This window comes from Diceros bicornis, chromosome 18 (assembly GCF_020826845.1).
Source record: "Diceros bicornis minor isolate mBicDic1 chromosome 18, mDicBic1.mat.cur, whole genome shotgun sequence".
NCBI classification, from domain to species: Eukaryota; Metazoa; Chordata; class Mammalia; order Perissodactyla; family Rhinocerotidae; genus Diceros; species Diceros bicornis.
In genome coordinates this window covers 35,897,458-35,912,048 of record NC_080757.1, presented here as the reverse complement: position 1 = coordinate 35,912,048, position 14,591 = coordinate 35,897,458, and the positions used below count along the sequence as shown (strand labels likewise).

At 48.2% G+C, this 14,591-nt stretch overlaps 1 protein-coding gene across 3 annotated transcripts in view; it reads left to right on the top strand.

Moving 5' to 3' along the window:
- The first annotated feature begins 1,990 nt into the window (after positions 1–1,990).
- The window catches only part of ACSF2 (acyl-CoA synthetase family member 2), a 35,116-nt gene continuing 22,515 nt past the window's right edge, over positions 1,991–14,591 (top strand). For 2 of the 3 annotated variants that reach the window (XM_058560694.1, XM_058560693.1), the window contains exon 1: positions 2,845–3,009. In XM_058560694.1, the coding sequence (XP_058416677.1) occupies positions 2,882–3,009 (128 nt within the window). In that variant the 5' untranslated portion in view covers positions 2,845–2,881. Of the gene's footprint in view, positions 2,072–2,844; positions 3,010–14,591 lie in introns of those variants that run through there. The other variant, XM_058560695.1, reaches the window with a different exon arrangement.

Genomic DNA, 14,591 nt, shown 5'->3' with positions numbered 1-14,591 from the left:
TTTCTGCTTTATCTTCTTCTGTTATTTACCTCTAAACAATATACTTATTCATTGATTTGACTTTTTTCTTGATTTTCTGTTTGATAGGTAAGGATTTGCACTCCCATCTCTTCTCCTCAAGTCCTCCTAATATAGTTCATTTTTATTTTTGTACATACACGCGTTGCTTTGTAACTTTAAATAACATACTCCTTTATTTCATGTTCCATCGTTGGTAGACAGGATCTCTTGACATCTCAATTTATAAGGCGAGAATATCTGCCTCCACTCCCCATCTCTTGCCCTCAACTACTGTCAGGTGTGACTTCCAATGTTCATAGTATTTACATTCTTGCGATTAAGTCTTCTGGACTTGATTCATAGGTTGATGCTAAGATTTAAAAAAATCAATAAATGGTGTTTATATTTTAAGCCCATTTTTGAAGCAGAGAAGGGAAAGATTGGCAAAAGGGAGGGACAAAGGGCTTTCTCAGGGTAGCCAATAGCATAAGCAAAAATCACAGGGACCACGTGCAGCACACAGCTCACGTGCTGGGCTCGGGCAGAAAGCACCCGGGGGAGCAATGAGGAACTGAGCTGGCTGAAGGCAAAGGGAGGAAAGTTGCAGGCCCCAGATGGCCAATGTGTCCTGCTCCCTCTCCCTCAAAGCGGCCCCCAAGAATTCTGGTCAACATGATCTGCTACCCTGACTCAGGGACTCCCACCTGAGGCGTCTTCACTCCACTTTCTCGCAGCCCTCCTCCCCCTTCACAGAACCAGTGCCTACCAGGCCTTTGAAGGCTTTGTAGAGAGGAAAAACAATTCCTCCTCCTAAAAATGGTTTGCAATACCTAACACAGAGGAAGATCTCAGAGTGTAGACACAGGAGGAAGGAGAGGATGGAGAAAGAAACAGTCACTGAAGGCTGGCCGAGTACCAGTTCTGTGCCACTGGACTCAATCCTCACCCCAACCCTCTGCATAAGGCTGGTATTATTATCCCCATTTTAAAGATGACAACTGAGGCTGGAGAGGCCTTGCCCAAAGCCACAGAGTATGGGCAGAGCCTTGGCCTGTGTTCGCTGTGCCCACCTTGACCTTGGGCGAGTAACTGAAACTCTCTAGGTCTCAGTTTCTTCATCCATAAAAACTGAGACACATTCCAAGGCATGCCCATCCCTTGCAGGGGGATTGTGAGGGCCAGAGACAGTGTCCTCGAAGAGCCTGACGTGGGAGATCATCCTGAAACTGGAGGCTGTGATTTCACGCCTGTGTGTCTGGGAAGTCAGGAAAGCCCCAAGCGTGGAGAGCCGAGGCTGGAACAAAATCCAAGGAGCAACTCGTCCCTCTCTTCTTCCAGGACTGACCTTCAAACTAGCAAGTTATGTGGAGGGGCCTGTATCAATCTCCACCCCTCACTTCACAGGCCCAGAGAGGGGCAACGATTTACCCAGGGTTACCCAGCAAGGTGGTGGCAGAGCCTGCCAGGCAGGGCTGATACCTTGGACTTGGATATACCCCAGCGCCCCACATTCCTGGGCTAGGCTCGCAGAGTCAGTGAGTTAGTCTAACTCGGAAGGCATGCCCTCGCGAGCCCAGCTCCTCATAATCTCTCTGTTCCTTTGTCTTCTTTCTTGCCCTATCAGCACACAATTTGAAGTGTGGAAAGCCTCCCCAGGAGCCAGGGTTTCAGGGTGATCCGAACTCACTCTTAGGATCATAAAGAGGAGCAGCAGAGTCTCCTCATGACCTCAATTGAGCCCGAGTTCCCAGATAAAGGCAAAGTTCTTCTCAGGCCAGGCCCCACCCTTAGCCACCCCTTCTACCCAGCCCAGCCTACATCACCACCTCTGGGTCAGGAGAGGTGACCTGCCAGGGCCTATCCCCCATTGATCTCCCCCTCCTCCTCTGGACAAAGGGTCAAGACTAGAGTGAGACCATGTGATCTGGCACATGTGCCCAGTGCCACCTTTTCCTGCCAGGACCAGAGATGGGTAGTCAGTCATCCTGCAGCTCTGCCTAGGTCTTAGCACCTTAGGGACCATAAGGAGGGACTGGAGTGAGAGTGAGAAGGATGGTGCGCGGAGCCTCCCGTAAGGTCGCTTTTTTCGCGTTCAGGGCAGCGCACGGGACCCGGCCCAGAGCTAGGGAGGGCAGATGCGGGATGAGAAACACAGGTTCTAATCCCTGGCGCCACCTTACGGTGCATGGCGGGTCAAGGCAGAGGCCCAGGCGGACTGATGGGACGCTGCCGCGTGGGAGATAGGGGTACCTAACTGGCGTCCCTTCTCAAGCTGACGTCTGGCCGCAGCCGGGACTCGGCCTGCCCCCGCGGGCCCCGAGAAGGCTCCCCTGCTGCACCCTTTGTCCCGGCTGTCTCCCCACCCCCAACTCGCCGTCTGCTCCAGCTGGCAGTACTCAGGGGCGCTTAGCGCCGGCTCCCTTGGCCTCGGGCTCGCAACCCGGGGGGCCAGCACGTGACCCGTGCGCTAAACCGGGCTCAGAGGTTGGACGCGTCTGGGCCTCGCCGCCCGCCCCGCATTCGCGCACCGCTAGCACCCCCTCTATGAAATCAACAAGCTCTTGCGCCCCCAAACCCAGGCTCCTGGTGGTTGGGAGGGGGACCTGCCTTGGACTGCGGCCGGAGCCTTCAGATCCCATGGGAAACCAGGGCAATTCTACGAGGGTGGGAGGGGGAGGGCCGCGGGTCCGAGGGGAAGGTGGCCTAGCGCGGAGTCGCTTCCTCCACCCCTCACCCCGCCCCGCCCCGCCCCGCCGAGACCGAGTCCTCCGCACCCCATAGGCAGAGGCGACCCTCCCCGCCTCCCCGCCTGCTCCGCTCTCGCCCCGCCTCGGCTCACTTCAAAAGTTTATTCGGGCCAGGACGCGGGGCCTAGCGAGCCATGGCTGTCTGCGTCGGGATGCTGCGCCTCGGGAGGCTGTGCGCCGGGAGCCCGGGGGTGCTGGGGCCCCGGGCCGTCCTCTCCCGGGGTTGGCAGGAAGCGAGGTGGCAGGGCGTCCGTCCCCTCAGGTATGCGGCCCGGGGAAGAGAGGGGACGGGCCAGTTCCCCGAGAGGGGGTCTTGGGGGTCCTGCAGAGCTTCGCTGGGGGCCGATCCCTCTTGGGCTGGGAGGCCCGCGGCTGCCACACCTCTGGATGGCTCCCGCTGGGGAGTCGGTACCCCGCGTCTAGCACCTAGGCAACAGGAAATGCTGGCCTGGCCCGCACAGATTGGGGCTGCGGCTGGGGGCTGGCAGTGACCCTGCGCTGAGTGCGGGTTCTGGTCTAGGACTCTAGATTCTTCCCTTCATGGGCACACAGAGGGCCAGGAGTGTGGGCCTTTAGCAGTCTAGTTTGAGGGGGAGGGGCAGGGGCAAGGCCTGGGCTCTGTCCCCAGGACACTGCCTCTGAGCTGGATAAACTTCAGGGATGAACTTGGGGATCTTCAGCCCTGTCTTGCCCCTTTCCAGGCCACTAAGCTCAGCAGTCTCCCCTCTCCTCACCAGCTGCTGACAAACACTGCTTTTGCTCCTTGCTACCTACTGGGCCTGTTTTCTCCTGTCCTCGGTGCAAAGGGTGGGATGGGGGCCGGCTGGCGGAGGATGCCTTCCCAGCAGCTATGCTGCCTCTGTAGCGGTGTAATAAGTAAGGCTGCCTTCCGGTAAGTTTGCAAATACGAAAGTGTGTTGGTTGAGCAGGGCCGAACTCCCTCTGATGTTTGCAGTGGTGGTTGTTATCTTCAGCACCCAGCAGAGGGGAGGCCTGCGCACCGCTGAGCCTGCCCTGCCGCACAGCTGGGCCAGGTACTAAGTCTGGGGTCAGGATATGGTTTTTGGACACCAGGTGAGGTGTGGGCCTGGGGACGGAAAAGTGAGGAGAAGCCAAAGAGACTTCTCAAATGAGAAAACTGTTTGGTTAAAAAATAATAATAAATTGGTTGTGGGGAGTTGGCGGGAGATGCAAACTCCTCTTTTGGCTAGAACTCCAAGATCGCGATGTTTTGAACTTGCTGGTTCCTGAAAACTAGAAAGCATGCAATGCTTTAAGATTGCTGTGCCTAGTTTTCTGGGAAAATCCAATGGCTGAAGGCTGATCAGTAGATGGGATTCTGATGAAGAGAGCTGGGTTCTCTTCTAGCTCTGTCACTTGCTACTTCCCAGTGCCTCCTAGGCAAGCTCTGCCGTTGCTACCCCCTAGCCTCCAAGCCCTACCTCTGGACTCCTGGAGGCCCCCTTAGACTGTGAGGGCTCTAAGGAAAGTTACCCCCAAAAGTGTACATGTTTCATGATGCTAAATCTGGCTACCTCTGGCCACATGGCAACATGCCTGAACTTTGACTTCTTTGTGTAGAAACAAAACAGGTTCCTTACCTGCTACAGGCCTGCAACCTCATAATAGGGGCAGCAGGCTTCAGAGAAAGTCTGGCTCTGTGTCAGGAAGAGATCCATATGTCCAGAGAGATAAGATTTCCTGAGCATTTGGCGTAATTCCTTCCATTTCTTGTGCTTGAACCGTTACCTGCTGACTATGGTAGTTTGGCCTCATGTCGCTCCTACTTTCCCCTTCAGAAACCCTCAAGAATCTCAAGCATTCAACAGACATTCCCCAGAACATATGTCGTGTCAAGCACCTGGTGGGTGCTGTGGTTATAGAAGCCATAGAACCCAGTCCTCCAGGACTTTGTAGTCTAGTGGGGAAAAGATGAGTCAAGGTGGTCGCTACTCAGTGTTCCAAGTGCTATGGTGTGGAAAGCTCCTGGACTTCTGTCCTCTGCTCTTTCTGATCTGGTCACATATAGCCTGCTTTCCTGCTGCCCAACACCCCAGGCCTGTTATTTGTCAGATCCCCAGTTTTGCCTGTTAGGAAAGAGCAAGAACTTTGAAACCAGACTGCCTTGGGTCACAGCCCTGGCTCCTCCAGCTACTCGATGCATGACCTTAAGTACCTTACCTTGCCTCTGAGCCTGGTGAGTGTTACTAATGCTACCTGCTTGCTAGATTGACAGAGGCTTGTTCTTCTCGGGCTTTCCTTTTGGGCAGGACTGTTCCCTGAGAACCTTCAAATGGTGTCTGGGTAGGACTTACTGCTGATCTGAAAGTGGGAGAGGATCCTCTCCTCAGTGGCCTCTTTCTTGCACCTGGTTCTCTATCTTGGCCAGTTGCCAAGATGGTAGCCTCTGCCCAGCCATAAGTCCAGTCCTTCGACCTGCTGGACACTCCCCTCTCCAACAAAGTCACGGCTGTCCAGAGCCTTTTTCCCCAGAAGGAAAGAAGCTGTCCGTTGCTCTCCAGGTGTCCTGAACCACCAACTCCTTCCCCTTGGCCACACTTCCCTTTCCCCAAGGAAGGTGGATGGGCTAGTCTGGGGCTTCAGGGAGCCTTGGAGGGGGGAATCCAATGCTGACTCCTTGATGAACCTGAGATGAGCAGGCTTCCTCCAGACCTCTAAAGCTGGCCTGGGACTGCCTGCGAGGCAGCTACATCCAGGGTGTTGGGAGCACTTGAAGCTGTGAAAGACAGAGAGAACAGTGGCTTAAGCCCCTCAGAATTGGATGTGATGCTCAGAGCTGGGGATCCAGTGACTAGATGCTGGCTGATGGTGGGGGCTGAGGGGTGAGTGGGCTTTATGGACCACCCTCCAGGGGGATGGCTGTAATCAGGTGGGACCAGTATCGGAAACTCTAAAATGCTGTCTCTATATGAGAAGATTGTATTAAGCCAGGAAGTATTTTGGGTGGAAACTAATCATTACAAAAAATAGACTCTTCCTTTAATCCCCCAAAGATGATTAATAAGTGATTTGGTAATGATATCCCTACGCATTACATAGAGGATCCTCCAGTCTAAACGTAACACTAGAAAATAAACCATAAACTTGGATGTTGTATTCAGTGAATGGTACAAATTGGTATTAGTTACCTTTCCTGCCTTGCACATAATAGGCGTGCAATCTACTGTAGAGGGTGCAGTGGGGGATACAAAGATGGATGAATTTGTTTTCACTGAGTTCTTTGCCTAAAAAGGATCTACAGGGGAAGACTGTAGACTCACCAATTCAAAGCAGAAAGGGTGTTGTACCGTGGAGAATGTGAATGAAAGCAGGGAAGAATCTGATTGGTGGGAGTGGGATTAGAGAAGACGCCCTGAAGAGGCTGGGGTTTGAGCCTGATCTGAAGTATGAAGCCTATATTTGTACAAAATCTTGCTTGTGCTTGAATTCTTTTGAACCCTTTAGGATGGTATGAAGCCCTCCTAATCTCCCCCATTATTTTCTTTATTCAGTCTGTAGACAAAAACTTTGGAGCCAGACAGTCTGGGTTCAAATTAACCACTTTCTAGCTAATAGCTTTGGGACTAAGTTGAACTTGACTTTTCTCATGTGTAAATTGTGTTGTGAGGGTTGTTAAAGGAGGTCACACAAGAAAATTCTTAACCCACAGCCTGGTGCCCAGGAAATTTTCAACCCATTTTAATAATGAGCTATTATGTGAGTAGTGCTTGTGTAACAATGGCTTTGCACATTCCTGCCGTGACCCCAAGCCCTACATTTTAGTAGCCTTGTCTGGAGAGTAGGAGGGAGACAGTTCCGGCAGGGGCAATTGCCTGAACTCAGCTGGACCTGGAGGTATCGACAGGCCTGTGCTTATACTGACTGTTGAGATAAAGGGCTGCTTTTTTTTTTTTTTTTTTTTTTTTTTGCTGATCATATAGTGAACGAACCAAAGTACAGCATGTAATTTCATCTCTTAAGTGGGCCTTGCTAGAGGAGTGTCCTGATAAATGACAGGTACCAACAATTCTGCCAGGTGCCTCTCCCTTGGGAAATAAACAGGTTATGTTTCTAGCTTAGAAATCATGTTTTGTGAATCTCGTTGGCATGAGTGTGTTTCTCCATTTGGGAGTCAGATGACAGGAAAGCTAGTCCCAGCCCTACCACTTCTAACTCAGTAGGGCTTTAGGGTAAGTCATTCAACCTCTCTGGACCTTGGTTTCTTTGTAGAATAGGCCACTCCGCTGAGAAGCATTCTGCATTTCTGTAGACATTCTGTGATTCCTAAGGAGGCTGGGTTTTGAGCCTGATTCCTGAATCCCAGAGGGCTGTGGTTGAAGGATGAAGCCTTCATACTTATATGGAGTCTGACTGTACTTGAACATTTATTAACTCCTCCTAACCTTCCCACACTCTGTCTTCTCTCTAGTCCTCTGTGAGTAAACAGAGAACATCGAGGGTTTTGACCCTCAGGCGCAAGTGCTCAGAATCACCCTCTACCCCTGACTCCTGTGTGCTTTCCCCAGGGGCTCAAGTGGCCCAAGGGAAAACCTGCAGCATGGATGCCTGCCAACCCCAAGTATTTCATGCTTTCAGAAATGTCCTCTGTCTTCTAGAGTTTGCTAGACTCAAATAATTATTTCTTGCATACTTTCTCTACATACACACAAACACACATACACCAGTGGTTTTGAGATGCTAAAAATGGAAGCTTCCACCAATATAGAGTACCTTGCTTGAATCTTTATTGTAGCTCTCCCCACTGGGGAGCTCTTTGTCGTTGTGTCCTTTGTAGGTTGTAGACTCCTTCAGGAAGGTTATGTTGCATGGTGGAAAGATCATGGGGCTTAATGGTATAATTACATATATTAAAATGCACAAATCTTGAGCCAGCCCTGATGGCCTAGTGGTTAAAGGTTCGCGTGCTCTGCTTCGGCAGCCCAGGTTTGGTTCCTGGGCGTGGAACCACGCCACTCATCTGTCAGTAGCCATGCTGTGGTGGTGGCTCACATGGAAGAACCAGAAGGACTTACAACTAGAGTATACAACTATGTACTGGGGCTTTGGGGAGGAAAAATAAAAGAGAGAGATGAAGATTGGCAACAGATGTTAGCTCAGGGCAAATCTTTCCCAGGGAAAAAAAGCACCTAATTATCTCTTAAAAAAAATAAATAAAAAATGCACAAATCTTAAGTCTATAGTTTGATAAATTTTAACAAATATATACGCCCGTTACTCAACACCTCAACAGATAGAACTTGTCCATCACTCTAAACAGCGCTGTTCAATAGAAATATAATGTGAGCCACATATGTAATTTTAAGTTTTCTAGTAGTCATATTAAAAAAATAACAAGAAACAGACGACAATGATTTTAATGATATATTTTCTTTAACTTAGTATAGCCAAATATCATTTCAGCATGTGATCAATCTTATAAAAGTTGTTAATGAGATATTTTACATTTTTTTCTTAAAGTCTTCCAAAGCTGGTACGTATTTAACACTTACAGAACACTCAATTCAGACTAGCCATATTACAATTGTTCTACAGCCACACCTGACTAGTGGATACCGTATTGACAGCATAGCTCTAGAAATTTCTCTCATGCCTCTTTCCAGTCAGTTCCCTTCCCCAACCAGAGGCTACCACTATTCTGATTTCTAATCTCCATAGGTTAATTTTGCCTCTTCTTGAATCTTAGATTATATACTTTTGTGTCTGGCTTCTTTTGCTCAAAAACCAAGGGATGCTTTGGGAGGCACAACTCATTAACTCTGACAAGAATTCGTGAAAGTGTGTGTTATACGTTAAACAGTATAGCTTTCCTTGATAACCATGGGGAAAAGGACGTGATCCCTCCTGTCCAATATTTCACCTCTTGGATGTGGCAGCAGAAAGGCAAGCTGAGAAGTGGGGGCCGAGAGTAGATCTTACAAATGTGTCAAGGGGCCATCCCAGCAGAGAGCGGTGGGGACAGTGTGGCTTCAAGGCCTGCTGAACTGGGCAGCCTGGTTACACCTTGTGGTTCCTAATATTATATAATCTAAGGCCTTTTTTTTTTTTTTTGGTGAGGAAGTTTAGCCCTGAGCTAACATCCATTGCCAATCCTCCTCTTTTTTCTTTTTGCTGAGGAAGATTCGTCCTAGGCTAACATCTGTGTCCATCTTCCTCTACTTTATATGGGGGACACCTGCCACAGCATGGCTTGATAAGTGGTGCGTAGGTCCGTGCCCAGGATCCAAACCTGTGAACCCTGGGCTGCCGAAGCAGAGTGCGTGAACTTAACCACTACGCCACCAGACTGGCCCTAATAATTTTTTTTTTTTTTGGTGAGGAAGATTAGCACTGAGCTAACATCTGTTGCCAATCCTCCTCTTTTTGCTGAGGAAGATTGGCCCTGGGCTAACATCCATGCCCATCTTCCTCTACTTTATAGGTGGGATGCCCGCCACAGCATGGCTCGATAAGCAGTGCGTAGGTCTGCGCCCGGGATCTGAACCTGCCAACCCCAGGCCCCTGAAGTGGAGCACGCGAACTTAACCACTACACCACCAGGCCGGCCCCTCTAAGGACATTTTTTGTAACTAAACTTTTCATTTTCAATTGTACATTCACATGCAGTTTTAAGAAATAACACAACGAGATCCCATATATCCTTTATCCAGTTTCTCCTAATGGTAACATCTTGCAAAACTGTAGTACAGTGTCACAACCAGGATATTGACATTGATACAATCAAAATACAGAACATTCCCATCACCCCAAGGATCCTTCAAGTTTCCCTTTCATAGCCACACCCATTTTTCTCCTACCTCCACCTCTTCCTTAACCTCTAGCAATCGGTAATCTGTTCTCTATTTATATGATTTTGTAATTTCAAGATGTAATGTAAATAGAGTCAAAGAGTATGCAACCTTTTGGGACTGGTTTTTTTCCCTCAACATAATTCTCTGGAGATTCATGCAGGTTGTTTTGTGTATCAACAGTTCCATTTTTTAATTGCTAAATAGTATAGTATAAGATGAGTCATATCCTTGATGTGGATATACAGTTGGTTTAACCATTCACCCACAGAAGTTGGGTTGTTTCCAGTTTTTTCAAATAAGACTGCTATAAGCATTCGTGTATAGGTTTTTGTGTGAAGATAGGTCTTGATTTCTCCGGAAACATAATTCTTCATTTCTCTGGGATAGTTGCCCAGACGTGCAATTGCTGGCTCATATGGTAGTTTCACGTTTAGTTAAAGAAACTGCCTGTTTTCCAGAATGACTTTACCCTTTCATATTCCCACCACCAATGTATGAGTGATCCAGCATTTTTGCCAGCATTGGGTATTGTCACCATTTTTTATTTTTGCCTTTCTTATAGGTGTATAGTGATATCTTACTGTGGTTTTAATATGCATTTCCCTAATGGCTAATGATGTTGATATCTTTTCACATGCTTATTTGCCATCTGTATATCTTCTTCAGTGAAACATCTCTTCATGTCTTTTGCCCATTTTCTAGTTGGGCTGTTTGTTTTTTTAGTGTTGAGTTTTCAGTGTTCTTCGTGTATGCCAGATACCAGTCCTTTATCAGATATGTGATTTGCAAATATTTTCTCCCATTCTATAGCTTATCTTTTCGTCCTCTTAACAAGGTCTTTCACAGAGCAAAAATTTGCAATTTTGATGAGGTCCAGTTTATCAAGTTTATGGATCATGCTTGTAGTATTACATCTAACACCCTAGATCCTAAAGATTTTCTCTCATGTTTTTTTTTAATGTTTTTTAGTTTTATGTTTTACATGTAAGATCTGTGATTTTGAGTTACTTTATTTTTCTAAGAGACTTAGGTCAAAATTCTTTTTTTTTTGGCTGAGGACCTTTTTCAACATCATAGTCTTGTGCTCTTGGTGGCCACTGTTCATTAAAATGGCCATCAGGGGCTGGCCCGGTGGCATAGTGGTTAAGTTCATGCGCTCTTCTTCAGTGGCCCAGGGTTCACAGGTTCAGATCCCAGGCATGGACCTACACACCACTTATCAAGCCATGCGGTGGCAGGTGTCACACATATAAAATAGAGGAAGATGGGCACAGATGTTAGCCCAGGGCCAATCTTCCTCAGAAAAAAAAAAAGCCATCAATTAAGAAAATGACCATTTGGTAGTGCTCTTCTTTGGATTTTATTTGTCACAACAGCACCTTCATTTTCTTGAACAATAGTTGTGTGTTGTAGCTGGTATAAATGTGTCACCGATCTGTGCAGGTACATAAAAATTATGACTTTATTTCAGGATAAAATGACTACTACAGGTTCTAAGTTGTCCCTTCCTGCCCAAGAATCTACCATCTCTACTCCCATATCAGGGGCTGCTCCCGGGTTGACCACCAGCCTAGTATCTTTGTGTGAATTAGGGAAAGGAGCTCCCCGCCCCGAGAGGATGCAGCCCCATGGTGTGTGGATTGGTGAGTGATGCACAGGCTGGAAGAATGGAATGTTGGATAATGAATCTTGGGGTGATGTGTAAGGGAGATGCACGAGGAGAGCCTGCCTCTCATCTGCCATGAGCTAGGAGATTCATTGGCACATTTAACTAGAACTGTGTCTCACACAAGAGTGAACATGTTGACTGAGGACTGAGGCTTGCCTATGAGCACAGCACGTGAACTTCATGGACAGACTGGGGCTCTTCCTCATTGGATAAATGTTAGTCTTGCCCTAGCACTTCACATGACAGGTCCTGTGGGTCTCATTCTGTCCATGCCAGGAAGTTGCTCCACCTTTTAAATATTTTAGGTACCCTTCTTAGGAGATCATCAGGCCTCTTGTATTTTTCCTCTTAAAATTTCGTATGGGGGGCCAGCCCTGTGGCCTAGTGGTTAAGTTCAGTGTGCTCTGCTTCGGCAACCTGGGTTCGGTTCCTGGGCATGGACCTACACCACTCATCAGTGGCCATGCTGTGGGCAGTGACACACATACAAAATAGAGGCAGATTGGCGCAGATGTTAGCTCAGGGCAAATCTTCCTCAGCAGGGCCGGCCCCATGGCGTAGCAGTTAAGTGTGAGCACTCTGCTGCTGGTGGTCCAGATTTAGATCTCAGGCACACACCAATGCACTGCTTGTCAGGCTATGCTGTGGCAGCATCCCATCTAAAGTGGAAGAAGATGGGCACAGATGTTAACCCAGGGCCAGTCTTCCTCAGCAAAAAGAGGAGGATTGGCAGATGTTAGCTCAGGGCTGATCTTCCTCACGTGAAAAAAAAAAATCTTCCTCAGCAAAAAAAAAAATTCGTATGGAAAATAATTTTAAACACAATCCCATGATAAAATAACAAACACCTGTGTACCTACTACTCCAAATTAAAATATAGCCATACTTGATACAGAAAATTATCAATAAAAGAAATAAAACATTATGGATCAAGTTGAAGTCCCTTTTATATCTCTCCTCTAACCCATCCCTCACCAGAGAGAGCTACTGTTGTAAATTTAATGTATATTGTGTCAGAGCATATTTTTTGCTTTTTTTTTTTGCTGAGGAAGATTGTCCCTGGGCTAACATCTGTGCCCATCTTCCTCTACACATGGCTTGATAAGTGGTGTGTAGGTCCACGCCTGGGATCCGGAACTGCAAACCCTGGGCCACTGAAGCGGAGAGCGTGAACTTAACCGCTACGCCACCAGGCCAGCCTCATATTTTTTGCTTTTAATATGTCTCTGGATCCATAAACAGTATATTGTATCATTTGCAAAGCACTTAGAATCATGTCATGCAAGTAATAAGTGCTCTTAGTTTTCCTATTTTTTGTATCCATAAAGATACTTACTATGATTTCCTAATTTTAGCAAAAATAGTATCCTAGTGCCCTTCTTTTTTCACTCAACAGTATGTTTTTGAGATCTATTTGCACTGACACCTATAGATCTAGATTATTTGTTTAACCTTCTGTATAGTAGTCCTTTGTATGACTGGGTCTCTGGCAGTGCAAGTGCTATGTTAAGGGGTTGACATTTTCAGCTTTTCTAGAAATTGCCCTAGAGGGGCTGTGCCGCTCTAACTCCCAGTAGCATCCAAGTCACCGTTTCCCCACATCCTCGCGTGTACTTAGTATTGCTGAACCATAAATGTTTGCCACTCTGGTGGGGGTAAAAAGGTATCTTATTGTGGTTTGAACTTATATTTCCCTGATTACCAGTAAGATTGGGCATCTTTTGAAACATCTCCTGTGAATATTCTGTTCATATTCTGTGCCCATTTATTGTGTTAGATTATTTGTCCTTATTAATTTGTGGGTTTGTTTTTTCTAAATACAGGCTAAATACTAATGCTTGGTCTCTTTTTTGTTTTAATTTTTATTTATTTATTTTTCCCCCAAAGCCCCAGTAGATAGTTGTATGTTATAGCTGCACATCTTTCTAGTTGCTGTATGTGGGACGCAGCCTCAGCATGGCCGGAGAAGCAGTGAGTCGGTGCACACCCGGGATCTGAACCCCGGGCCGCCAGTAGCGGAGCGCGCGCACTTAATCACTAAGCCAGCCGCTGGCCCCTTGGTCTCTTATATAGAAAATAAAATTTGTAAACCCTGGCAGTTGCTTGTCTTTTAGCTTTGTTGGTGATTTATATTTTCCTTAGGGCCTGGGGAGCAGCCTGGCATCCAATGGCTGTAGCGGGAGGGGCAGAGGCCAATTCATGACTTAGAACAAAAGCAGGCTGTTGCTTCCAATTTCCTTTCTAAAGCCTTCTTGCTGGTGGCTGGCATGGCACCACAGGGGAGCTGTGGTTAGCCTCAGCATGGGACATGTTCCTGCAGTTCTATGGGGCCCTCACATCTAGTCATCCTCCCTGCCTGGTGGCTTCTGAAAGGATTAAGAGGCCTTGCCGAGGACCTGGAGAATTTCAGTCTCCAGCAGAGGCAGAGCTCACCCTCAAGCCTCTGGCCCAGGTCCCAGGCACCTTCACCCAGCAGGTAGTATGTAACAGGTAGCTAAACAAACAGCTTCTCCTCCAGGTAGATCCTGCAGACCTGTTTGCTCAGCGTTGAGGTCTCCCTACCTCCCGTCAATGGCTCCTCCAGGCCCAGCTCTGCCTGTCGTCTCAGCCTGACCTTGGTGCCTAGAGCAGCCTCTAGCCCTGACTTTAGTCACCAGACCTGGAATGTCACAAAATTTTCCACAGGAACCAGCCAGCCCATGTTTGCTGTATAGGTCCTGCTGGAAGGCTAGTCTTCCAGGACGGGGCCCAACGCTGGGGCACAAGGCTTTCCAGGTTGGTGCGACCAGAAGGCTGTGCAGTTAGGGTACAAAGCCATGTGGTTGGTGCCAGGAGAGGTGAGCTGGAACCATGAGAATAGGACAGTGATATCAGAGGCAGCAAAGAAGATGAATCGGATACCACAAGTAAATCCCTGAAGAGAGCCAGCGTGTGCTTGAGGGCGAGAGGTGGGGGGCCGAGTGAGGGTGGTTCTCTGTGGGCCCATGGCACTCAGAGGGCCCTTCAGCCTCAGGTTTGCTGCTCCAGCCTCCGCAGGACTCCCGGAGAGGTTATGGACAGGTTGCAGTGTAAAGAGCAGTGCACGCAGGCAGGGGTCCAGGGTTGCCACTCACCAGATTGGGAACCTTAAGAAAACGAACCTCTTGGGGCCGGCCCTGGGGCATAGCGGTTAAGTGCGCGCTCCGCTGCTGGTGGCCCAGGTTCGGATCCCGGACGCGCACTGACACACCGCTTGTCAAGCCATGCTGTGGCGGTGTCCCATATAAAGCGGAGGAAGATGGGCACAGGTGTTAGCCCAGGGCCAGTCTTCCTCAGCAAAAACAGGAGGATTGGCACCTGATGTTAGCTCAAGGCTGATCTTCCTCA